Below are 25,161 nucleotides of genomic sequence, written 5' to 3'. Positions count from 1 at the left end.
AAATGAGTGATTTGGATGAACTTTAAGCAGATTATTTCCTGCAAACATCACACTGGGATGATTGAGTTCTTCTCCCTGGTGTTTCGCAATTGTTCTATTGACTCTTTGGTTGTTTTAACTGCGTACTTCTCTACTGCAAGATGAGGCTGTTAAGCAGAGAGTAAAGGCTCTGTCAGTATAGCTTGTGGTCAGGGGCTGTATTCACAAAGCTTCCTAGTACATAGAGTTACTCCAAGTGGTAAAATTCCAAGAACATTTTTAGAACTGTGACGTTTTCTCAGAAGTTCCCCTTAAAGTTAAGACTAAGTAAAGATGTAAAGATAAAAGTTATTCACAGAGCGTCTTAGACCTTAAAATAGCTCCTTAGGTGAAAAACTGTTAGGAGTAGGGAGGAGGACTTGTCAGATGTTTAAGAGTTCTCCAAACACTGGATGACATTGAGTAAATGAAATGTTTAGATTGTGCAGGGATAATGTGTTTCGTTGATGTTTACACATACATTTATCACCTAAAGCTATAACACCAGATATAAAATGATCACAACAGTTATATATTTGTAAAACTGGTTAAGTGCAGCAGTGATGACTTGAGTCTGTCTCAACCTTCTATCATCAGAGTGATCACACTAACAATGACAACACTTTCACAGCTCATTTCATTTCCACTGGGTGTCCACACCTTACAGGCTCACAAAGGGCGGTGCCGCTGACAACCAATCACATCTGTTAAAAAATGCATCACACCTAACAACGGGGTCAACCACACTCCTTACTAAGTTAGGAACTATCTGAGAGGATTCTCAGGGTGTCTGTGAATTGGCCCCAGGTCTCCACCAGACCCTTATCCTGTAAGATTTTTGTAAGTTAATATATTGAATACTATCCTGAACTGTAAAAATAACAATCTTGATTCATTTTCTCTGTCTTACAAAATGAATTAAAGCTGAGATGTAGGTGTACTGCATATATGAAAAAAGTTTTACAACCTGTAGAATAAAATTTAAAAAAGGCAATGCAACCTCCTGTTATGCTTTGGGGGTCAGTAACCAGTGAAATATGGCATCAACACTGTTGAAATGCTATAAATTAACCCTTAAGGTGTCAGTATGATTGTTTACAACTTGAATTCATTTTCACTGTGACAAAAACTTGTACTTTAAGTACATGATAGAATTTTTATGTTTGAAAACCTGCAAACATGTGGTATCTTCTTATGGATAAACTTAAAACACTGTGGGTCATTTACAGGCTCCCTCTAGTGTTTATTATTATAGAAAACTCATTACAAACTGAACTAAAAATGAGGATGAAGATGCATAAACTATAAATCAGGAGAATTGTGATTCAAAAGGCACTGGCATTAAATAGATTTCTTACAAAATGAATGAATACTTAGTGTTGAGTTTTCATTCTGTTACAAATACAGACAGGAAATGTACAATTTATTCTGTAGAGATAATTAAGTTAAAGAGTATCAGGAAAAAACACAAGAAAAGCTCAATAGAAACAATAACAAAACTAATTCACAACTAATACGAAGATTTAAAGCTGAAGTATGAATGCAAATAATTTTATTTATATTTACAAGAGGATAGAAAACTGTAGTAATAAATGTAATATAAACAGGGAAAAGAAAGGTTAAAGAAAGCTGTACATATAAAAGCTTGTTTTAAAAGGCGTAAAAGCAGCAGGATTCTGTACACGTCTCTGCAGTGAATTATCTGTTCTCCTTATCCAAAGACACTGCCAGCACTCTGCGGTCCATCTGTCCGAGCCTCTGCTTATCTGGGGTGGACACCTTCAGCTTCATCTGGAAAGTGGGGAGGACACTTTACCTCAGCAACTGATTTACTTTCTGTGTTCAGTTTAGGACAACTACATTACTCAACACCACCTTAAAAGTCAATATAGTTTCAAATTTAAAAAAGGACCAGTGTGTAGGATTTAGGGGCATCTATCAGCAGAGATGGTATAAAATATTCATAACTATGTTTTTATTAGTTTATAATCACCCGAAAATAGGAATCATTGTGTTTTGTTTTCGTACAATGAACTATTTATATCTACATACAGAGTGGGTCCTCTTCCATGAAGTCCTCACTGCTGATGCCACTACATCCTACACACTGGACTTCAGCAAATGAAGAGAGAAGCTGAGTGCATGCTTGTTTACAATACCTGTGGACGCTGGTCCCTGGGAGAGTTGGTCGCCTTAAGGACCTGCAGCGGGGAGCGGCCTTCAGTACCTTGAAAAGAAAGGAATCATGAAACAACAACATCTTGTCATCGTAGATTACGAGAAGCCACAAACATTCTACACACACACCTTTCTGCTTTGTTTTTCCAGAAAGTCTCTGGTTCTCATCGGTGACTTTCTTCACAGCCATGCGGACAGCAAGAGGAGAGGAGCCTCCTTTCCCACCCTGCACTCCTCTGGCTCTCAGCCCAGAGGCACCAAAACTTTTTCCCAACCACTGCGGCTTAAAGACCACCTGACTGGGGCTCTTTGAGTCGAAAGTGGGGCAGCGGATGCCGGTGCTGGGCGGTGGCTGCTCTGGGCTGGGGACAGTCAGTGGCTCTGGTGCAGGAGGCAAAGAGGATTCTTCAACAAGCTCTTTGGCTTCCTCAGAAGATGGCTCTGCTTCTTCAGGCTGTGCAGGGGAACCATCTGAATCAGTGGGGATGGGAAGCTCAGCAGGCACCTCTGGTTCAACACTGACAACAGGAAGAGCATAAGAATGATCCACACTATTCTTGAGTAGCTCCACTTCGGCGCTAGGCGCTAGGGATGAAGCGCTGTCATGGTGCACCTCAGCAAAGATCTGGGATGATGTTGCCCCCTCATGGCAAGTTATGAGGCTCATGCTCAGTCTCTTGTGAAGAGGAGACTCTCTTGCTTCTTCAGCCTCCTCCAGGCTGATGTCTACAGCAGTTTCTATCTCCACTTCCACTTGGGGATTCTCAAGAAGCACAAAGGGGCTCGAGTCACCCACACTTTCAAGAGGGGGTTGCACAGGGGTGGCCAGGAGGGCGGCGTGATCATCCATGGAGCCAAAGGTGTGGGAGGGCTGAGGAGTCAGGAGGGGTTCTGTGGAAGCCAGCTCTTCACTCTCAAAGACCCCCTCTTCTTCAACAGCATCACTGACGTTTTTCTGAGGGGCTTCGGAGACTTTGCCTTCGGTCTCATTGTGCAGCAGCATGCCCAGGCGACGGGCAAACGACCCAACTGTCGCTGTGGGGGCAAATGGAAGAAAATTATGTTCCAGCGCATTTTGAAGATGAGAAACACAAAAGCTGACATTATTATTTATAGTTACCTCTCATGACTTCTCTGACAGGGGTGCGGCTGATGCCAATAGTAGGTGAGCGGGGATCAGTGAATGCCAGTGGACCATCAGTTTTGGACACATTGACCTAGGAAAAGTATTTGGTATGGTTAACCTGTTTTCGAATGTTTCCCCACTATAGCTTATTGGTAGCAAGTCAGCCAGGTGACCTACCTGAATGGGTGTGCGGTCGATTCCTGTTGAAGGAGAGCGTGGATCCATCAGTTCACCAACTCGACTGTTTTTGAAGACTACTTGGTGTTTCACTGGTGCAGAGACAACCATCTTGCTCCCACTGGATCCCATGGTGCTTATTTAATTTTACCTGGATCAAACAAAACAGATGAGAACACAACTTATTGTCTACATGAGCAACATAATAAAATAAACAATAAAACATAAAACAAATATGGTAACAAAAAAGCAAAAGGTTAAGACACTTGAGGATTCAAGGAGCAGCCTATACAGTCATTTGTAAATCAAATGCAAACAGCTAATTTCCATACAATGAAAAACGTGCCCTCCTGGATATAACTATTTAAATACATCCTTTAATTCAGTCTCGTACAGCACTGATACGTGACAGAATTTCAATTTAATATAACGTAGCCTGTTTACATACTTTCATCACTAAGTCAATATAACAATTAAAAACAAACAGCTGAAAAGGAGAGAAGCTAGCATGCTAACAACAAGCTAGCTTAGAAGGTCAGTTAGCGTGAGGTGTCTTTATTTTAAACTTAAAATCAGATGAAACTATAACGCTAGGATAGCAACCTTTGACCGCAATTAGTCTAATAGAGTACAGACTACTTTAACTTACTTATACCGAGGTGCACAGTTTCACATAAAGTCTCTAGCTTACCTTAAACGAGATGAAGACAGTCTATCAGGCCTGTCGCTTATTATCCTTTCACATAAACTCACTTGAGATAAACGGGAAGCACGCGAGTTTTAAAAAATTTAAATGGCGGGGTTGCGTGTATATTATTTTTGAACGAACCAATCAGCGCGTCCTCCCCGCCTGCTCGGTGCTGATTGGCTCAGAGCGCTGCGTTCCAGAGCTGGGCGTGGTGACGTGCTGATAGTGCTTTTCAAATTTAAAATGAAGGCTTTGTTTTTGTCTCATGTGGGGAGGATAATAAAAGTTACGTTGGAGTAATTCTCCTGAAACATGTTTCTCCATGATCAAACTGCCCTAAAGGCAATTTTAGATATGATAATGTGATACTTATTTACTCTTAATTTACTCTTAAGAAATAATAAAGTATCTATCTATCTATCTATCTATCTATCTATCTACCTATCTATCTTTTTTAAATTTCTGTGGAAATCCTTGAATCTTGGAAAATATACTATTTATTTATTTCATTTTATTGTATTCTATTTCATTTCATTTTATTTCATTTTATTTTGTTTTATTTATGTATTATATTATTTTTATTTTAATTTCATTCTATTTTATTTATGTATTTATTTCATTTTATTTTATTTATTTATTTTTGACAGAAATTTACTTAACTATGGAAGCTGGAGTGTGCTTTATTAAAATCATGATACATTTTCAAGAGCTAACATAAAACTGATAAATTACATTTGCATTGAAATTATACATTAATAATGCAAATTAATATAACTAAAAACTAAATCAAATTGCCATTCATAATTCTGCTCCCGTATTCTGTCTTCAAAATGGAAAAGGCATTTGAATTTGACTTCTTATTCAATTTACTTATCTGTATACCATGTTTAATATCACAATTTATGCTTTCTAGATGTACAGTTGACATTTCATGTCCACTTAAGTTTCAAGATGTCTCTCTCCAGCCAACAGAGTAGCAACAGGAGCTAAAATAATTTTTGAAAATGTACTTTTTCCAACTAAACTCTAAAAATTATCTGGTGGCACCTTCAAAGCTCCGTATAAAAATTGACATACTAACTAAAAGACTGAATTTAAGCAGATTGCTTATCTTTATTCTTAAAACTTTAGAGCTACAATTAAAACAGTGCTATGAATACTTATTATATATAGCTCTCCATACTTTTTAATATCAGCCATGCATTTCATTGATTCAGAAAATAAAAATCCATCAACAGATGTTTGGAATCAAAGCTTTATTGCTGAATATTATATTAAACATTGCAGTCAGGATACAACTAGCCTGAACACAATCATAGTGCAACAATTATGTTACAATACACAATATGGCATATAGCATTATTTTACAACAAAGCAAATTGTTTTACAAGAGCGATATGAAAAAGAGCAAGAGAAGGGAGGAGTCCAGAGAATATAATTATAATTCTCAATGGTATTACAATTATATGATCTTATCATCAGATGAACGATTAATATCCCCCACCCGACCCAAAACACATGCACTCACACACACACGTACTGTAGACACACACACATACACACCTCATCATAACAGTAACAGTCCCGCTGGTTGTCAGTTCATCATCCTGGCTGATAACTGATAACTAAAAAATTAAATAAAGTATAAAAAAAGGAAAACAGGCCGCTTCAGCACTTCTGATTAGTGTTTGTACTCTGGACTGGCCCATTCCTTCTCTTGTGAGCACCTCTGATAAAAAAGCAGTACTCTTTTCAATGTCGCAGCAATATTGTACCTTTAATCTACATAACCATAGAGAGTATACAGCTCAGCCTACAACCTGCTGTTAAAACTGTGAGGGCATTGAGTGTCATGGTAACCGTCCACATTGCATCCATCATCATTCATCATCTTTTACTTTCTTCATTGAGAACAAATTTCAAATCAACAACAAAAGTGACATTTTATTGAACCCAGGTCTCCAGATCAACAGTGTGAGAGGAAATGTGAGGACTGTCGAACATGTCAAATACAGTGCCATGACTGTACTGCTGCCGGCTACGTCTTCCAGGTCGAGACTAATACTGAAATCATTTGACAGAAGTCATTCAAGCGCACAAGATGATGTCCGTAGAATGGTGGATAATTCACAGTGTCTTCCTCCTCCGTTTCTCTGTAACCGTTACCGCTCTGATTCCTCTCCGCTTCATTCAGTCACCCAAACATTTACCTCTCAGCAAAACACATTCACACTCAATATGCCCTCCCCTGGCTGGCCTTCATTCAGTCCCACCGTCCACCTCTCGCTGGCAGAAATGAGCCAGCAACGTGTCCAAGTCCCGGCGGTCAGCAGCAGCGTACAGAGAACTCTCTCCCATCATGCTCAGAGCCATACGCAGAGTGGACCAGATGTTGTCGGACATCATGGTGGCTGCGGCACCTCCAGGCCCCCTTGCAGCTCTCGCTCCGTCCCCGGCGGCTTGGAGTTGTAGAGACAGAGCTTCAAGGAAGTGCTCCACTGCCTCTCTGAGGATAAAGGTGTGAGAAAACACGACAAGATGAGCACCACTTGATTTTAGCCAGAGGTTCAAGGAATACTTCACTCCCCAAATGACAATTTATTTATGACTGAATAAATGAGACTTGGATTATACTGCATGAGCTGTGAGTTTATAATGAGCTGATATATTATAAACTGATGTTATGATATTGTTTTGGTATTTTTAAGTCACAGACGTTTATGACTTCAATTCATGAAGAATTTTCTCAGTTTCTCATTCTCTGTTCGATGGAGGCATGTGAGAAAGTTTTCTTTATGAATTCAACATAACACAGGGTGAGTAACTGATACACAAATGGTGATTTGTGGGGTGACGTATTCCTTTAATTGACATAAATTCTTGCACCTTGACTATTCACACCTCAGTGTTTACATACAGTACAGGCCAAAAGTTTGGACACACCTTCTCATTCAATGCGTTTTCTTTATTTTCATGACTATTTACATTGTAGATTCTCACTGAAGGCATCAAAACTATGAATGAACACGTGGATTTATGTACTTAACAAAAAAAGGTGAAATAACTGAAAACATGTTTTATATTCTAGTTTCTTCAAAATAGCCACCCTTTGCTCTGATTACTGCTTTGCACACTCTTGGCATTCTCTCCATGAGCTTCAAGAGGTAGTCACCTGAAATGGTTTCCACTTCACAGGTGTGCCTTATCAGGGTTAATTAGTGGAATTTCTTGCTTTATCAATGGGGTTGGGACCATCAGTTGTGTTGTGCAGAAGTCAGGTTAATACACAGCCGACAGCCCTATTGGACAACTGTTAAAATTCATATTATGGCAAGAACCAATCAGCTAACTAAAGAAAAACCAGTGGCCATCATTACTTTAAGAAATGAAGGTCAGTCAGTCCGGAAAATTGCAAAAACTTTAAATGTGTCCCCAAGTGGAGTCGCAAAAACCATCAAGCGCTACAACCAAACTGGCACACATGAGGACCGACCCAGGAAAGGAAGACCAAGAGTCACCTCTGCTTCTGAGGATAAGTTCATCCGAGTCACCAGCCTCAGAAATTGCAAGTTAACAGCAGCTCAGATCAGAGACCAGATGAATGCCACAGAGTTCTAGCAGCAGACCCATCTCTAGAACAACTGTTAAGAGGAGACTGCGCGAATCAGGCCTTCATGGTCAAATAGCTGCTAGGAAACCACTGCTAAGGAGAGGCAACAAGCAGAAGAGATTTGTTTGGGCCAAGAAACACAAGGAATGGACATTAGACCAGTGGAAATCTGTGCTTTGGTCTGATGAGTCCAAATTTGAGATCTTTGGTTCCAACCGCCGTGTCTTTGTGAGACGCAGAAAAGGTGAACGGATGGATTCCACATGCCTGGTTCCCACTGTGAAGCATGGAGGAGGAGGTGTGATGGTGTGGGGTTGTTTTGCTGGTGACACTGTTGGGGATTTATTCAAAATTGAAGGCACACTGAACCAGCATGGCTACCACAGCATCCTGCAGCAACATGCCATCCCATCCGGTTTGTGTTTAGTTGGACGATCATTTATTTTTCAACACGACAATGACCCCAAACACACCTCCAGGCTGTGTAAGGGCTATTTGACCAAGAAGGAGAGTGATGGAGTGCTGCGGCAGATGACCTGGCCTCCACAGTCACCGGACCTGAACCCAATCGAGATGGTTTGGGGTGAGCTGGACCGCAGAGTGAAGGCAAAGGGGCCAACAAGTGCTAAACACCTCTGGGAACTCCTTCAAGACTGTTGGAAAACCATTTCAGGTGACTACCTCTTGAAGCTCATGGAGAGAATGCCAAGAGTGTGCAAAGCAGTAATCAGAGCAAAGGGTGGCTATTTTGAAGAAACTAGAATATAAAACATGTTTTCAGTTATTTCACCTTTTTTTGTTAAGTACATAACTCCACGTGTTCATTCATAGTTTTGATGCCTTCAGTGAGAATCTACAATGTAAATAGTCATGAAAATAAAGAAAACGCATTGAATGAGAAGGTGTGTCCAAACTTTTGGCCTGTACTGTACCTCAGTAAATCTTCAGTAGTTCGGCTTCAACTAGTGCAGAATGCTACAGCTCATATTTTAACTGAGACAAATCCTAGGTCACATATCACCCCTATTCTTGCCTTCCTCCGCTGGTTACCAGTTTAACTTCAGAATAATAGAGCTGAGCTTCTGACTACCTATGCTCCAAGTCGTGATCTGAGATCCTCAAGCCTACTCTCACTAGTCGTTCCTAGATCAAGGCTGGTAACTAGAGGTGACCAGGCTTTTGCCATCAAAGCCCAAGGCTCTGGAATTCACTGCCTGAGGAGATTAGGCTGGCAATCACATAAATCATTGCTTAAAACATATTTTTATAGGAAAGATTTCCCTTTTAATGCCTGACTTGTAGTTTTGTGTTTCATATCCTTTGTATTGTTTTGTTGTCTTATTTCTCCGCACGTTGTGAAGCAATTTGTAACTTTGTTTAAATAAGTGCTATGCAAATAAATATTATAATTATTATCATATAAATGAATACAACTTGTCCCAATTATTTTGACCCCAATAAGATAATAGTTAGAGTGATATATGGTAATAATAAAATTAAAAAAACAACCAAATTAAGGCATTTCTCTGATTGTCATCTCTCTTGAAATATAAATGGGGTTGACAAAATATTACAAACACCACCTCTCAGTATAACGCAAGACAACTCAACACCACTACAAGATAACCACACAGTTAAATTATCTGCTCTCCAAGTCATTTTCAATATTTAACACCATTATTTTGAACTAAGTGTACCTAATAAACTGGCAACTGAGTTTGTTCTACAAAACTGCTGTTGCCATCTAGTGGAAGCACAAGTGATTGCATTGCACCAGGGTTTGTTAGGTTCTTTTATACCAGATACAAGAAAGCACAATCAAGTCAAATTCCTAAGTAACACAAACATAACAGTGTTTCTAGTGAAGCAAAGAGAGTTTGTTAAATCATTTGTGTTGTACATGTTATAGTACATACAAAGAAATGTTTGATCAAAACGGCTACACCTTTTATCAAATAATCAAAACAACCTTCAGTCTGACAACTTGCATCAGACACACACATTGTTCCTTTCACCCATTTTACACTAAGTTTTATATTAGCTCATGTCTGGAACAACTATTCCTCCATTTTTTTCTGGTTTGCTGGGCCTCGTAAAGATTCTGTAATCATTACAGAAATTAGTGTAGTCACCTTTATGCCACAGCACAGTGTGTCATACATTTACCCACTGTTTATGGTGTGGTCTGAAAGGCGTATAAATCATTCATGGAATCAGTCTAAAGCAACAGTAAGCAGTTAACATGGTATCTGTAAAACATCCCCTTTAAAGCTAAAAACAGACACATCACCCTTATTCAAACATACAAATCTACAAACCACAGAGTTTCTCCCTCACCTGTGTGCTCCTAAGTTGACACAGCTGATTCCCAAGTTGTAGCGACTACGGACAAAACCAGGCTGCAGCTCCAGAGCTCTCCTGTAGGCGGCCACAGCCTCCTCTGAGCGGCTTCCGTTGGCGAGTGTGGCGCCCAGTTTGTTCCACAGCAGGTAGTCCTGATGGAGACAGACGACAAACGAGAGGGGAGAGCTCAGAAACAGACAGATCATGCGGTGTGAAGCTGGAGTCTCGTCAATGGCTTCTACACTAACCTGTGGTGTGACAGACAGAGCGGCGCTGAAACAGTCCACCGCCTTGTCGTACTCCCCGCTGAGGTTGAAGAGAACGCCCAGACCACACTGCAGCTGGGGGTCGACTTGGGCGGGGTCAGAGTTGGCTGCTTGCAGGAACAGGGACTGGACATCAGTAAACAAAGACCTGTGCATGAAATACAGAAAGAAAGAAGTTAATAAAAAAGATGAGAAATGTTTTAGAATTACTGGATCTGTTCAGTTTTAAACCTGAAATCATCTGGCATGTGATACTCACTCTGGCAGCAGTGACCCGAACCTCTCCCTCTCCTTCTCTCTTTCTCTGGCACCGTCCTTTTGGCGTTCGCTCTCATTCTGCTCCCACACAGAACGGTATTTTGGATTGTGCTTTAACCAGTCACGAAGAGTCTCACAGGCCTGCCTGTGCAGCGATTCGTTAGTGAAACTGACGGCCAGCGCCATCAGAGCAGTCAGGTTGTCGTTCTTCAGCTCTATACATCTAATGAAGAAGAAATGAAGAGAGTCAGAACAAATAACATCCTATTGTCCTTGAACAAGGATGTGCATTTAGTTGAGACAGCAAATGTTATAAATCAAAAAATAATTAAAAGGGGTCAAATCTTACAATAACAACTTTGAATAAAAGTTTTCAGCTGAAAGTGGACAAGTGGTGGTGACTATAGACATGAAAACCTAAGTTACAAAATAACAATACACTCATAGTAACAAGGTAACAGAATGGTATCTATTTCCTCATTTAGGTTTCTTCAGATTTTTAAGCAACTACCTGAATTTTGTCTTTGATGTTTACCCAACAGAGGAAGTAGAAAAGCAGCTTGAGTCTACATTCATTGAGCTCACTATTAAGATGTAAAAAACTGATGAATCAGAACTATTTCCAAGTACATGAGTATCATAAAATTTACAATAATTTCTGCAAAAAAACATAACATGTAACAGCCCAGCAAAGTCAGATACACTAATTATATGTTGCCTCAACTGTTTCTAAATGCAGCTTATCTGTTTCTGATTTCCGACCTGCGGAGGGCGCTGATGGCGGCAAATTCTTGCTCGTTCTCTGCCTGACAGGTTCCCAGATATTGCCATGCCTATAATTAAATCAGAGGAAATGAACACACCACATCATTATTACAGCTGCCTTCTGTGGGGACACAAACATGAGCACAATTAAAAGCGAGGACAATTTTGAAAACGTTAATTAATAAGAGGCTGATCAAATAATGTCTGAAATGAGGCTGCAGGCTGTAGGACACTCACCAGCTGGTTGTCTGGTTCTCTCTGTACAGCACTTTCAAAGAACCGCACAGCACCAGGGATGTCCCCTGCCTCCATCCTCTTCACTCCCTCTGACAAAGGGTCCGGGTGGGATAAGTAGGGGTTTTCCTCTTCAAATTGATACCCCTATTGGCCAACACAAGGAGGTCATGGAGTTTGTTACTGACTGGATATATTCAAGGTCAGATTTTTGGACATTCCTGTTTATGTGTTTGAGCAGGTAAACACCATATTCCGTTTTTAGAAACCCAAATATCCAAGCTGGAGTACTCCAAAAGAAACTGGGATACTGCTGCATGTATACACCCTATCCCAGTTATTGAGTGCCGCCAACAACCTGCGTGGCCACAGCTTAAGCCAAGAGGTGTAACCGAAATACAAACAATGATGGCAGAGGTAGTGTCTCACGTCTGGAGGGACGAAGAAATGGAATTTTGTCTTTCGGTAATGAGGAGGCTGTCTATCGCCGTCAACTGCTCCCGTGCTCTACATGGTGGTAGTAACAGTGACAGGCTGGCGCCGTGTGGAGAGCAGTGTAGCTGCTTTGAGAATTAGTTCAGTACAGAGTGAGTGGTCAAGAGAGAAAGAGACGGTGGGTGCATTGAAAGCAGACAGGTGTTGGCGGAGAAGAAGAGCAGAGAAGAAGGTGCCAAGCGGTTATAAATGTACAGTGCAGTGTTTATATTTACCGTCGCTCTCATCTCCCATTGTTGGTTTGTTATTGTAAACATCAGAGACTACAGCAGTTGGTGACCGTGTTATTAAGGGTTTCATGTACACAGGGAACATGAAAACCCCAATCTTTCTGTGATCATGTAAACATCATATCTAAAACATGATCATAACCAAGACTCATAAATAGGTTATTCATTTCCATGTAAACGCACTCGTGGAGAGAATATGTCCATGTGTACTGTTCTAACAGCAGATCATGCAGAATCAGCTACATGAAAACCAGTAACGCTGTAGGTCATGTACTTTTTGTAGAGCTGCATGTGCAAAAATCCTGAAATCCTCAAACATGTAAGCAGATAGTATATCTCAGCCTGCTGTGAGCAGCTTGTCAGCTACCTTGTCATAAGAAGTGCTGAGTAGCTGATCGAAGTCAGACAGCCAGGGGTGGCTCTCTGCATCCCTCTTAGCCATCTCCTCCCACTCCTGCTGCAGCTTCTCCCAGAAATCCACATCGCTCTGACAAAATGACAGATACACATCATTATTTCAGTCTCCTCACATCATGTATCATCCTGTATTATGGACATATTTGACCGATTTTTCCAAGGGACATACGAAAGTGTATTGATGGTGTTTTGTAGCACAAGTAAGTCAAAAGAAAATAATGGTGGTTTGTTTTTTGAACACAGTTGGATTTAATCTGTTACCAGTGCTCACAGTCAACATCCAGTACTTTAGCTTTTAACAAAAACTAAAAGGAGAGACCATATAACTCCTGTTTTATTAATTATTTCATTGAGTGATTAATTTAGTCTTCTCATTGCTCCTTGAATGAGTGTTGTATAACTTTATGGTTTTATTCTTTGCTGTTTGTCTCTGCCGCTGAATTATAAAGTACTTTGTGCTGCATTCTGTGCATGAAAGATGCTATATAAATAAAGTTCTTCCATTCATTCATTTGTTTTCAGAGTTTAAATTGTCATTGAATCTTGTCTCACCTCCACTGCAGCTTTAGCTTGCTGGAAATCCGGCCCAGATGTGGCGAACTCATCTACCCAGGCTTCAGCCGAGTCCACTGACACCTTGAAGAGCAATGAAGAGTAATGCTGACAGTGGCTGATTCAAGTCAGCACATGCTGGCTATGATGAATTGTTATTAAAGCTGAGGATGGGGACATTAAAGGAGGAAAAATATAGAGGGAAGTGATGGAAAGGAGATGAAAGAAGAAACACCACAGTAAGAGCTAGTTTCCACCTACTGCTTTCTTACAGTTCCTCCTAATAAATTCCTACTTTGTAAATCAGCTAGAAAAATCACTTGCCAGCAACAAAATAATTAAATACTGATTGTATCTTGCCGTCTATGTGCAGGACAAAACTCTAAGTACGACACTAAAAGCAAATCTTAAGTAGCTAAAAATAAAAACCTATCGCTGCCACGACCACCAAGGTCCTACCTGCCTGACGACCTTGGCCCACTGCTGTGCTTGTTTAGCTTTAACTTTCTCAATCTTCTCACTCCTCTCTGGGGGTTCCAAGGGAAGACTCCCTCCCCCCGTCTTCGTCAGGAACTATGGTGGGAGGCGAGGAGGGGTGGCGATGGGGAATGGGGCAATGTTTTGAGGAGGAGTGAGCAGTTGGTGGGGAGGTTTTTTCATTTTTTATTTTTTGGAGGGGTGGGTGGAGTAGGAGTAATTTCAAGTAGTAGGAGGAATAGATGGATGGCGGTTAATTGAGGGAATGGCAAGCCGAGAGTTAAAAGGGAAGGTCAAAAAATGGGAAAGTACATGTCACAGTTAGAGAGCAATTAAAGTGGAAACAGACAACTTTTCCCTCCCTAGCATTTTCAAGTGGTATTGCTGTTGGCGCTGCTGTCACAAAGACAACAAGATTGCTTTCCGCTATCATCAGAGCTGTGCAACTACCACAGTTTCCACAGATACTTTGGTTGTTCCACTGTCAGCCATTTCCACTACTGGGGATAACAACTGCAAAGACCTTACACTGATACTTTTGGTAAGTGGGAACAACTCCTGATAGCTACCAAGAAAAACAAAAGCACCATCCTGCTCCTGCTTTGGTCGTGCAATGTATAACGTACTTCCTTTATGCTGTAAACTGAGCCTTAATTTTTCCAGGAGATTGTTCCCGTAGGCACACAGAACTGCATAGTGAAAGCAAGGCTTATTGAGAACCCATTTAAACGCAGATGGTGTCACTGTCTGATAGCTATTACATTATGCAATCAATATTTACATCAAAATGACAAGTTAAAGCAAAAAACTTGTCTATTTCCACTTTAAACACAATGGTATGTTGCCCCTGAAGTCCTGAAAGGTGAAATGTTTTATCATGTGGAAACATATTAACTATCTTGTGTGCACAAGATAAAAAATGTCACCTTTCGGGACTTGGGGGGCTCCATACAGAGGAGCCATGGTGAACAAATCTTCATCATAAACAGGATTGAAAGCTGCACATGCAGAGTATAATACGGATGCCCATGTCCGCAAAGATAAGAAAAAAGAAAGAGACGAAAAGTTAGGCATGATAAAATAAAAGTACTGGTAAATCAAAATGATGAGACGGTAAGTCACAATTCTGACTACTTATGTCAAAACTTTACAATCTCAAAATTTTATACTGTTTTAGAGAAATAACATTAAGTAATCGATATACAAGGCTAATTTTCTTTAAACAGAATTAAACTAGAATTACCGCCTCCGTGCACCAGTCAAGTTTCTCTTACAGTTTACATCCATGTCTGTGAAAACATGGATGCTTCACACACTTCACACATTTTCCCCCCAACAGCACAGAAGGTCTGTACAATCAGTACAGTTTCAAGGTAGACGCCCAAGTTAGTGTCACCAATGCAGTATCTGACCAAAGGTCTCCCCTTCTGTTCCTGAAATATGACGTTGAGTAGTGGCCAGAAAAGTGTTTTATGTGGAAAATTATGACGTCACAGTGAAGCTGACCTTTGACCTCCTGGATATAATATGTGATCATTTTATTATTTTATCCTGTTAGACATTTGTGTGAAGTTTTGTCATATGAATTCTTGAGTTAGGGCCAAAAACATGTTTTGTGCGGTCACACTGACCTTGATCTTTAACCTTCGACCACAGAATTCTAATCAGTTTATTCTTCAGTCCAAGTGGACGTTTGTGTCAAATTAAAAGAAATTCCCTCAAGGTGTTCTTGAGATATCTTGCTCATGAGAATAAGACAGATGCAAGGCCACACTGACCTTGACCTTTGACCACTGAAATCCAATTAGTTGGTTGGTGAGTCCAAGTTAACATTTGTGCCGAATTTGAAGAAATCCCCTGAAGCTGTTCTTGAGATATCACATTCACAAGAATTAGACAGACAAGGTCACACTGACCTTGACCTTAAACCTTCGACCACAAAATTGTAATCAGTTTATTCTTCAGTCCAAGTGGACGTTTGTGCCAAATTCAAAGAAATTCCCTCCAACTGTTCTTGAGATATCGCACTCACAAGAATGAGATGGATGTAAGGTTAGAGTGACCTTGATCTTTGACTCTTGACCACGAAAATTCTAATCAGTTCATCGTTGAGTCCAAGTGGACTTTGTGCTAAATTTGAAGGAATTCCCTTGAGGCATTTTTAAGATATTGTGTTAACAAGCATGGGACAGATGTTCGGACATATGTACGTACATACGGACAACCCAAAAACATAAAGCCTCTGCCAACACGGAGGCATAAAAATAATAAGCCAATATTTGCCTTTTTACTATCTCATAATCTTGACTTATTATGTCATAATTCTGATATACTGGGAGTATTTGTATTTTTTTCATATCTAACTTTTAATCATTTTTCTTTTCTTGGCAGATATGGGCTTCTGTAGTGTTGCCATTTCAGAGGAAAGTCTAGTTAAAATCCAAAATCCTGCATCAGCCTTTTTTTGCCTGCCGTGAATCCGGCCAAAGTAATTACTTACAACCCCAATAAAATCAAGAACTGAAGGGAAATTGAGTCAAGGTGGGAATAACCACAGCTTGATTGCAGGCATTAAAAACCAAATGCATGAGAACAGAAGCAGATAGTCATAGGGCTCCTCTCATTGCTGAACAAATTCCAATGCTGCAATGCTGCGCAGCCTGGAGCTTCATATTACAGGGAGTGTAGCGGCTGCTTCTGGTTACATTAGTGGAAAATGTTACTGTGCATCAGATACTGGGGTGATGAGTCACAAGGCATGGTCTATACTCTGCAAAACTGAACCAGTGTGCCTCCCCCAGTGTGTTTCCCCCCGTTGCAACCATCCCCTCCTCAGTGGGCAGTGACTCGTACCTGGTTGAGGTTGGAGGCCCAGTTCTGAGCCTCCTCGGCCTGAGCTTTATCTGTGAGCTGTTTGTCTGTTTTGCTCTCCACTGTCACACTGCCCTCGCCAATCTGCCTAATGAATCGCAGGAACTACACACCAACGAAAAAAAAAAAATGACAGCAAACAAAACATTTTACCAATACCATTACTAATTGGTCAGATTAACACTAATGCACAGCTAGTTTCTTTCTAAACTAATAACTTTCTTTCCAAACTAAAAGCAATAACCATGAAAAACTACAGTGAAACTCAAGTCATCGACATAACAAATGCACTTTGCTCCCGAGGAACTACTCCATAAAAATGTCAAAGTAAAAGAGAAAGGATATGGTGACAGAAGATGATTGACATGAACATGAACACACTGCTCACCTCAGTGTTTTGTAACTTGGGGTCATCAACCTTTGAGACAAGCTCATTGGCCGTCTGCCTCAGCTCCTCCCCTGGCTGATACTCCTTTGTCCTGTCACATTAAAGGGATAGTTCAGATCTATTGAAGTCTGGTTGTATGGGATACTTATCCATAGTCAGTATATTACTAAACAGTAGATGTCAGTCGGTATGCCCCCCAGATTTTAGCCACCTAAAAAAGTCCCACCTAAATAAAGTCAGTATCAGTTGAAATGTACACTATATTTAGTATATTTTCACTGCTTAACCTTGCTGTCAGCGATTTCTAAAAAGGAAAGGGAGCTGTTATATCGCTCTCTTAAAAGCCAGACTCCATCGAGGAAAACATTGATTTAACAGTGCTGAACACAAGAGCTCCTAGTCTACCACTGCCTCGATCTGTTATTTGTGTTTTTATTTGACTTTGGTGTTCAAAGGGTTAGTTCAGATTCATCAAGGTCACACAATAACACAGACTATCTAACAGATTCAGGCAGCGGTAGCTTCTAGCAGCTTCCGTGTTAAAATTACTGTTTTAGCAATGGAGTCTTGTGGCACTGAAGAGAGCGCAAATGGGAAACTGAAGCCATTAAATGCTTCTCCAATGGTACGGGCTGTCTGACGCAAATGTAAAGAAATGAAAATACTCTCAATATAGTGCTCAAACTGTTACAGATTTTCTTAGATGGGAGTTATTTTATGGTGGCCAAAATACGTTTTGTCGCTGCCCCCGTCCATAGCTGTACATTGTTTAGCAACCGTGTCAGCACTTCTGCCACTTCACCAAACTAGGGGTGTGCTGATGGATATCTACTTAAGGTGTTTTCACGCTTGGTCCTTTACAGCCCTCTAAACAGACTCAGAGAGCTGACTCAGCATTTTTTACACATGTTAACACTTATGAGGTGGTCTGAATTTGCTTCGCTTCAAGTCTGCAGTGCAATTCCCTCAACCCGTGCCTTGTGAACACAAAGCGCTCCAGGTTGACTTTGCTCTTTGCCATTGTATTTAGCTCTCTAGATCATATGCTGTTGCATTGGGAAGCTTGAAAAAACAGACGAAACCACATTGGCCTGTAAAGCTTGCAAAGACGCAGGACGAGGGGTAGTTTGGTCCATGGAAGATACTGCACGTCAATGTCATATAAAGGCTAAAATTCAAATAAACACAAGAAGTTTGTGCTCTAGAGAAAGGATCAGCATCAGCGAATAACCTTCTAAGCCCTATGATAAGCTATTATGGCAAGGCTTAACTAGTGTGAACAGAGAGCGGATTGAGGCCACATCAGAGCTGAAGTTGACCAGGAAGAGAACCAAGTCCTCTTTCAAATGAACTGACACTGCTTTTCTGTTGGTCCACTTTTGGTCCACTTTAAGGGGACTACCTTCAGTTTGTTTCAAAAGGACTATATGTGAAAACACCCTAAATTTAATACACTGACTATGGATGAGTGCCTCATAAAACCCAACTTAAATTAATTAATATTACAGTGTACAGACTTATAAGACTGGAATGAGCTGCTTTATTATAAATATGAAGGCTGGAACAAATAATTTCAGGCTGAAGGCTGTACTCTGCATTGTTGAGGTCAGCGCACCATGCTGATGATTAGACAGTTTAAGGCTGATATTCTTTACACCAGCTTTCATTTACTATTCAGACACTTCTGTCATTTAATAGGTCTTTTCTTTGGGTGAGCTCAACATCAAAATACAGACTAGACAAGTTTAAAAGTCTGAAAAATTAAAATTCAACAGATTCTCAACAAGTAGACAAGAACATTGTCAAGGTTTCAGGCATGCTATCCTTTGTCTACCTGTCCTCCTATTCTTTTTCAGTCTTGCATTTGTTCTACATTTATTGGAGTTTGCCTAATGTAGGCTTTTTATATAAGCAATTTTTCTTCTGAAAACTTTTCTCTTTCCACGTCCCCCATCCCCCGGTCTAACCATTCGTTCTCTTTGTCTCCCAGGTCTCCCAGCCACAACTTCTCCTCCGACTGCTCCAGATACTCCTCTGCCCAGCGTCCCGGATCTGGAGCAGAGAAAGAAAAGGAGAAAACACAGCTGATAGGCACACTGTAAAAAGTACATACGGTGCAAAAATCAAAGGATTTATCCAAGGCAAGTATGTCAGTTAAAATGTCTGACATGTGACAGACTGATAATGACTCCAGAATGATAAAGTGCTCATTAAGCAAAGCTTTCACAGGATGGTGAAAAAAAAGAAGAAACTATGAGAAACTCAACCTACCTGCAGCCTCAGCGATAAATTCTTTTGTCCAATCAGCATCTGCTGCATCACCAAGAGCAATGAGCCCCGGTGCGGAGGCAGCTTCAGGACCTGAGAGGAACTCAGCTGTCCAGTCGCCGGAGAGGGCCAACGCTGCCACGTCTGGAGCTATGACATGGAAATATGCGGTACTTAAAATGCTGGCAACAGTTTGCGCACAGACCTAAGCTTCAGCCATGCAAACACTAGAGGAAAACACCTGAAATTGGTATTTAAAATATACAAGAAAGATGATAATTAAGTGTACCTCTCTGTGGAGCTTGTCTGTAGCTCTGCTGGTCAATCTGTTGCATTTCCTCCAACAGCTGACCCATGTCAAACGTGTGTGGGGGACGAGGGGGCGCCTGAAGGAACTCATTCACCAGCTGCAGCAAAAATAAAAACAATATTCTACATTTTAGAGACTATATTAATAAACTGCAATCAGTATGCACACACATGAAATTGCTTCAGAGTGGAGAACATTATACAGTATTACAGTCAAAACAATATGCTGAACATGGAAAGGAATAAAAGTGCTGACCTCTTCTTCAGTTGCAATTTCAATGGGAGTCGGGGGAATCTGAGAAAACAAGGAGGAAAAAATGAGGTAACAACCCAACTAATGCCATGCCTGTTGTCAAACGGCAGTGTCATTATGAGAGTGAAATATCTGCACTTTGGAGGAAATTATTTTGCTGATAGATTCAGCCATTTCAACAACTAATGGCTATGTACAAATTACTCACTGTAGGTGTTGAGCGATGCCGCCATGCCCCCCCTTCTTTGGTCATATGACCGGTCAATTTCATGAGGGGATTGGCTCCCCCGCATTCTGCCTCCACCAACTCCCGCATCGCCATGGCAACACAAGGATGAGGCAAACCCAATCAGACCACCTGAGAACTGGGAAGAGAAGGAACAGATGAGTTATTCAATATGTGTGTGTCAGACAATTCGCACAAAATTCAGTCTGGGTGTGAGAAAGTTAATTGAATCATATTTATTTTGGACCATTCACAGTCAACGTAAAGTACAGCACATGATCATACAACAGTGTGATAACTGTGAGAAACTGTACAGTAATAGTTTTAACTCTCAAATTAGGATGACAGCAGTTCAGGCCCTCCGCTACAAATTATACAAAGCATTCCGCACAGATGAAGTCACCTCTGTGGAATTACCCCCATCAACATAAAAGATTTTGTTTTTCATCTTGAGAAAAATCTGAAGTCCAAAACATAATGCAAGATACAAGACTTTGAGTGACTTTTGCCTACTTTATATAACTCAACACGTCCAACGTGTCCACTGCACAGATAGTCTCAAGTCACATAACCAAATTCAAGCTCCATCTGCTGTTTTCCGTGTCATTTCCTGGCAGAGAGTGAACCATTAATAATGTGGATATGATGGCCCGGCAGGCAGAGGCAGTCACTGCATATTTCACTCAGCTAGTCAAGTATGTTCACAGAGTTTTAGCTTTAAAGTGAAATTCAGCCTTTGCAATAAGAAAAAGACGACATTTAAAGCTGTATCAGATAGATAGATGATTTATCTGTCAATCTGATATAGCTTGAAATGTTGTCTTTTTCTCATCACCATAACGTTATGACCAAAATCACAGATTACAAAGAATATCATACAGAGCTCAGTATTAAACATAAATACTTCTTTGGTTTTAAGCCACTAAATATGTCTATAACAGTAAATTGTAAAAAGTAACAAGTCAAATCTTATCTTGGTCTATCTTATTTTTTGAGGAGATATTTCCTAATTTAAATAGAAATACTGCCATGTGCACACTATTTTTATAGGCAAAGTTCTAGTAAACTTTTGTTGAGACCTTTCTTCTACAATTTTGACTTGAAATACAGGGTTTTGCAGAAACACCTTTTTGTATCTCCAAGTAAGGTAGTGAACAAATTACCTAATATTTTGGTATCTGTGTTAGCATTGTCAAAGAAAAGAAAAGTCGTTGTCATGACGTAGCCTTGTTACATTTTTCTTTGATAAAAAATGTTACTTGGATGTCCTCAATGTCAAAATTTTCCCTCGTGAAAAAAGGTATTGAATACCGATACTTTTCAAGGTGTAATATCAAAGTTATAAATTTCAGTATCATGACTGCACTTAGTAGAGTAACTTAAATGTTACCAGACCTGGAGCCTCATTTATAAAAAATGAACCTAGGGACAAAAGCCAAAAAGTGTGCGCCAAAATCTATTTGACAATAATCCATCTGCATCGCCAATTTCCTGTCTCCAAAATGTTTGTAAGCATGGGTCAAAATTTCTGTCATGAAGTCTGTTTTTATTGATTGCAACTTTCCTGTGGGAGGTTGCGCACACCTCTTTCAGGCCTTATTTTGTGCGTACGCATGTTTACAAATGAGACCCCTGGTATCACATCATTACTATGATATCTGTTAAGCTCTGTTTGGTCCTCATCATTTTGGTGGTCACTCACCTGATCCTCCAGATGCAAAACAACTCCAAAAGAAAAATCCTAATGACGATGATTCAGTCAAACAATATGTGGTCCAAGAGGAAGCTCATCTTACTGACCTACATCCAGGATGAGCAGCTGACAAATTGTTACACACGCTGGCCTACTCAACTTCTCTATCCCCCCTGGAGGGATACGTAATGGTTACAATTTCCATAATGAACGGTCAGGAATAGAAATTTAATTCCCTGTCTGCTCCACTCTACCATATTTCAGCAGCAGCGTTCACCTGAAAATACTGCAGACAATATTACACAACAGAGTCCACTCTACAGGTGGACTGTCCATCCCTCTCACAGTCCAGGTTGTAGATTTAAGACGATTTTATTCCTCCTGACTCACAGAGCTGCTGCACTGTGTGATGATTAGGGTTAAATTAAGAGGATTAGACAAAGATATTAATACACACACACACACACACACACACACACACACACACAACACACAGGTAGGACATTGTGACACCTGTGTACTTGCTCACTTCACCGTTACATACCACAAACCTGCAGGGTGCATTAACTGTGACAGAAGGTGTGTTTTGTCCTGTTCATTCACATTTATTTTATCCTTAATGTGATAGTAATTTAAGGAGAAATGTTCACTTGAACGCCGCAGAGGCATTCAGGTGCTGTCATGTGTCAATCCAGTTAAACTGTGTACACTGATAGCATGGTGTTGCCCGATGCTAACTGTGGCTTCAGTCACACACAGCAACATTAGCTTAATAAACATCACTTAATGTGTCTCCTCTAATGCTGCCGACATGCTGCTCATTAAGTAGAAACTCAAACACAGAAGATTTAAATAATTAACGACCCGTTTTGTCTCCAACAATAGCATATGTAGCTAGCGTTAGCTAACGGTACTAGCTAGCTACAGTAGGGCCAGTGCGGAGATGATTGCTGTTGTATGCAGCCACAGAGGCATGAATAGACGGGTAGCGTGATGTTCATCTCACCGCAGACAGCTGCTGCTGGAGCCCAACCGACAGTCCCTCCTCTCCGGTTTGTCCTTTCCAACCGTACCGCACACAGAAGCTGCCGCAGTGTCAAACCTCTCGGTAACCGTCAGAAAACAGCCGCTGTGTGTTAGTAGCCCTTCTCTCTTATTTACCTTCCTCCTCCATGACCCACAAAACCCCTCACCGATCGGTTGGAGTGCCTCGGAACGGTACGACGGTTTCGTATTCTCAAACGGTTTTACGTAAGAAGACGTCAGGGTTTTAAAAAAAGAGCCTCGTGAAGCGTAGAGGTTTTACGTATAATCCATATTACGCAGGAAATCAAAGTCCACTAACTCAGGAGTGTAGTTTACAGGTGAAAAACAAAGAGGAATACAATTCAATATACAATGTTTAATTTTAACATTTTTTGTACAGACCAATCAGAGATTCTTTTTATTTAGGAGGCTGAGGGGTTTTAATGTGGACAGACTGATTTTAAAAATGTTTTATTGAGTCAGTTTTAACATTTGCCACCATCTGCTGGTTTGGCCTCCTTAGCATGGCAAATTAAAACAGGCTAGGAAAGATTTTAAAACTTTGTCAGATGATCATTGACACTGACTTTAGAGATCTTGATCATGTTTAACTAGTTAGAGCTACCAAGAGGGCAAAGATCATCCTGACGGACCCTCATTGCCCTCTTTATGTAGAGTTTGGCTGCTGCCATCACAGGATTGACGTATGCTTCTACCCCCAATCAAACCTTAATACGGCATCAAAAATAGTATATCAGAGATCATATCAGAGTTCTGCGATGATGCAACTTCCTGTAAATCATGTCAAATCTGGAATGTACCACTATTTTACAAAGGTTTTTTGGGTTAAGGTAACAGGGTTAACATAAAATCAGGGGCCACAGATAAACTGCAATATTCTGACCTAAAACAAAATGTTAATGTGAACATTTTAACATTTTGCCTACATTTACAAATTAAAAGTCTTGCTGAAGAACAACAATCATAGCAAGGGACAGGCCAAAACCCTCACCCTCACCAGCATAAAAGTATTTGTATTATTAAGATGTTAGGGCTTTAAAAAAGAGGACGTAGTGATGCGTAAAGATTCTAGGAAACACTGTAAAACATTGTCAGATGACCATTGACACTGACTTCAGAGATCTTGATCGTGTTTACCTAGTTAGAGCTACCCAGAGGGCAAAGGTCATTCCAGCTGACCCTCATTGCCCTCTTCATGGAGAGGACTAATATTGTATGTTTGTGCCATCTGGTCAAACCTTAATAAAACAGCAAAAACAGTATATCAGAGATGAGAGAAACTTATTTAACTGAAGCAGTTGATGATGCAACTTCCTGTAAACCATGCCAAATCTGGAATGTACCATTATTTTGGAAAGTTTTTTTGGTTAGGGGAACAGGATTGACATGAAATCAGGGTTCACTGATAAATTGATGAATATTTACAAAAAAAAAATGTTTTTTTTTAAACCAAAAACACTGTTTAACATTAGGATCAGACTAAAAACAATATGTAAATATGAACATTTTAACATCTTGCCTACATTTCACTAATTAAAAGTCTCATCAGCATTAAAGTAATTTAAATGATATAAAATCATATTTAATTTAATTTGATGTCATATTGAGGACAAAAGACATATGTTATATTATTGAATCACATAATTGTTTGTTGTAATTTTATGACTGATTATTTCCTGGGGACGCAAAAGGCACCAGCTCCATGGTATGACCCAAATCAAACAGATATCTGAGGTCTTTTGTTCCATCAGCTGTTGGGCTTGTGAACAAGTTGTACTGGACTTTGAACGCTGTGTCTCAGCGTACAGTCTATGGTCTCAACGCAGTTCATATCAAGGGGACATCCGTTGTTTGTTATACAGGTATGTACTTATGTCTTGTCGATGTTGGTGTTGTATGATTGTGGATGTGTTGACTACTGCTGCAAATTGCCCCTTGGGTCCTGCATGTTTCTTTTTTAGGTGGGGGGCGTCCCCCTCAATTTAGGACATGTACATTTGCATCCCCTACTAAAAACATGAAAGTAGCAGAAGACTTATTTTGACAAATTTAACTTATTTGCACCGTAAATTGAGTCAGAAAAGGTGCAAAGTGGTGCATAAAAATTCATCAGAATGCAGGAAATTAAGTGTCATTTGTATGAAATTGGTCCTAGTTATAACAAAATATCAACATATTGTACATTCCTTCAATTTTTTTCACTTTTAAAATAGTTCTACAAAATTTAGGGGTTCTTTTAGTATCTACTGTGACAAGAAAGCTCTCTCGTGGA

General features: G+C 40.2%; 2 protein-coding genes across 4 annotated transcripts; both read right to left on the bottom strand.

The window, feature by feature from the left end:
- Positions 1-1,240: 1,240 nt before the first annotated feature.
- On the bottom strand, positions 1,241-4,316 carry cdca3 (cell division cycle associated 3). Its single transcript, XM_033640230.2, has 6 exons — positions 4,191-4,316; positions 3,500-3,650; positions 3,317-3,413; positions 2,326-3,231; positions 2,178-2,245; positions 1,241-1,809 (listed from the first exon to the last, which is right to left on the bottom strand). The coding sequence occupies exons 2-6, from the start codon at positions 3,629-3,631 to the stop codon at positions 1,717-1,719; spliced, it is 1,296 nt and encodes a 431-aa protein (XP_033496121.1). The 5' UTR covers positions 3,632-3,650; positions 4,191-4,316; the 3' UTR covers positions 1,241-1,716.
- A 1,110-nt stretch (positions 4,317-5,426) lies between these two features.
- Positions 5,427-23,064, bottom strand: pex5 (peroxisomal biogenesis factor 5). 3 transcript variants are annotated; one of them, XM_033641119.2, is made up of 17 exons: positions 22,849-23,064; positions 20,132-20,288; positions 19,927-19,965; positions 19,651-19,768; positions 19,365-19,511; positions 19,061-19,145; positions 17,094-17,184; positions 16,688-16,810; positions 13,817-13,930; positions 13,358-13,441; positions 12,756-12,875; positions 11,667-11,810; positions 11,427-11,497; positions 10,666-10,887; positions 10,389-10,554; positions 10,135-10,292; positions 5,435-6,693 (listed from the first exon to the last, which is right to left on the bottom strand). In XM_033641119.2, the coding sequence occupies exons 2-17, from the start codon at positions 20,243-20,245 to the stop codon at positions 6,447-6,449; spliced, it is 2,043 nt and encodes a 680-aa protein (XP_033497010.1). In that variant the 5' UTR covers positions 20,246-20,288; positions 22,849-23,064; the 3' UTR covers positions 5,435-6,446. The 3 variants fall into 3 exon arrangements, with proteins under 3 accessions (XP_033497007.1, XP_078027792.1, XP_033497010.1); XM_033641116.2 differs by lacking the exon at positions 13,817-13,930 and having other exon boundaries at positions 5,427-6,693; XM_078171666.1 differs by lacking the exons at positions 13,817-13,930; positions 16,688-16,810 and having other exon boundaries at positions 5,427-6,693.
- Between the last annotated feature and the right edge of the window lie 2,097 nt (positions 23,065-25,161).

The sequence above is a fragment of the Epinephelus lanceolatus genome, chromosome 10, assembly GCF_041903045.1.
Source record: "Epinephelus lanceolatus isolate andai-2023 chromosome 10, ASM4190304v1, whole genome shotgun sequence".
NCBI lineage: Eukaryota > Metazoa > Chordata > Actinopteri > Perciformes > Serranidae > Epinephelus > Epinephelus lanceolatus.
Note: the sequence above shows the minus strand (reverse complement) of the source record. Positions and strands in the feature narration are given on the sequence as shown.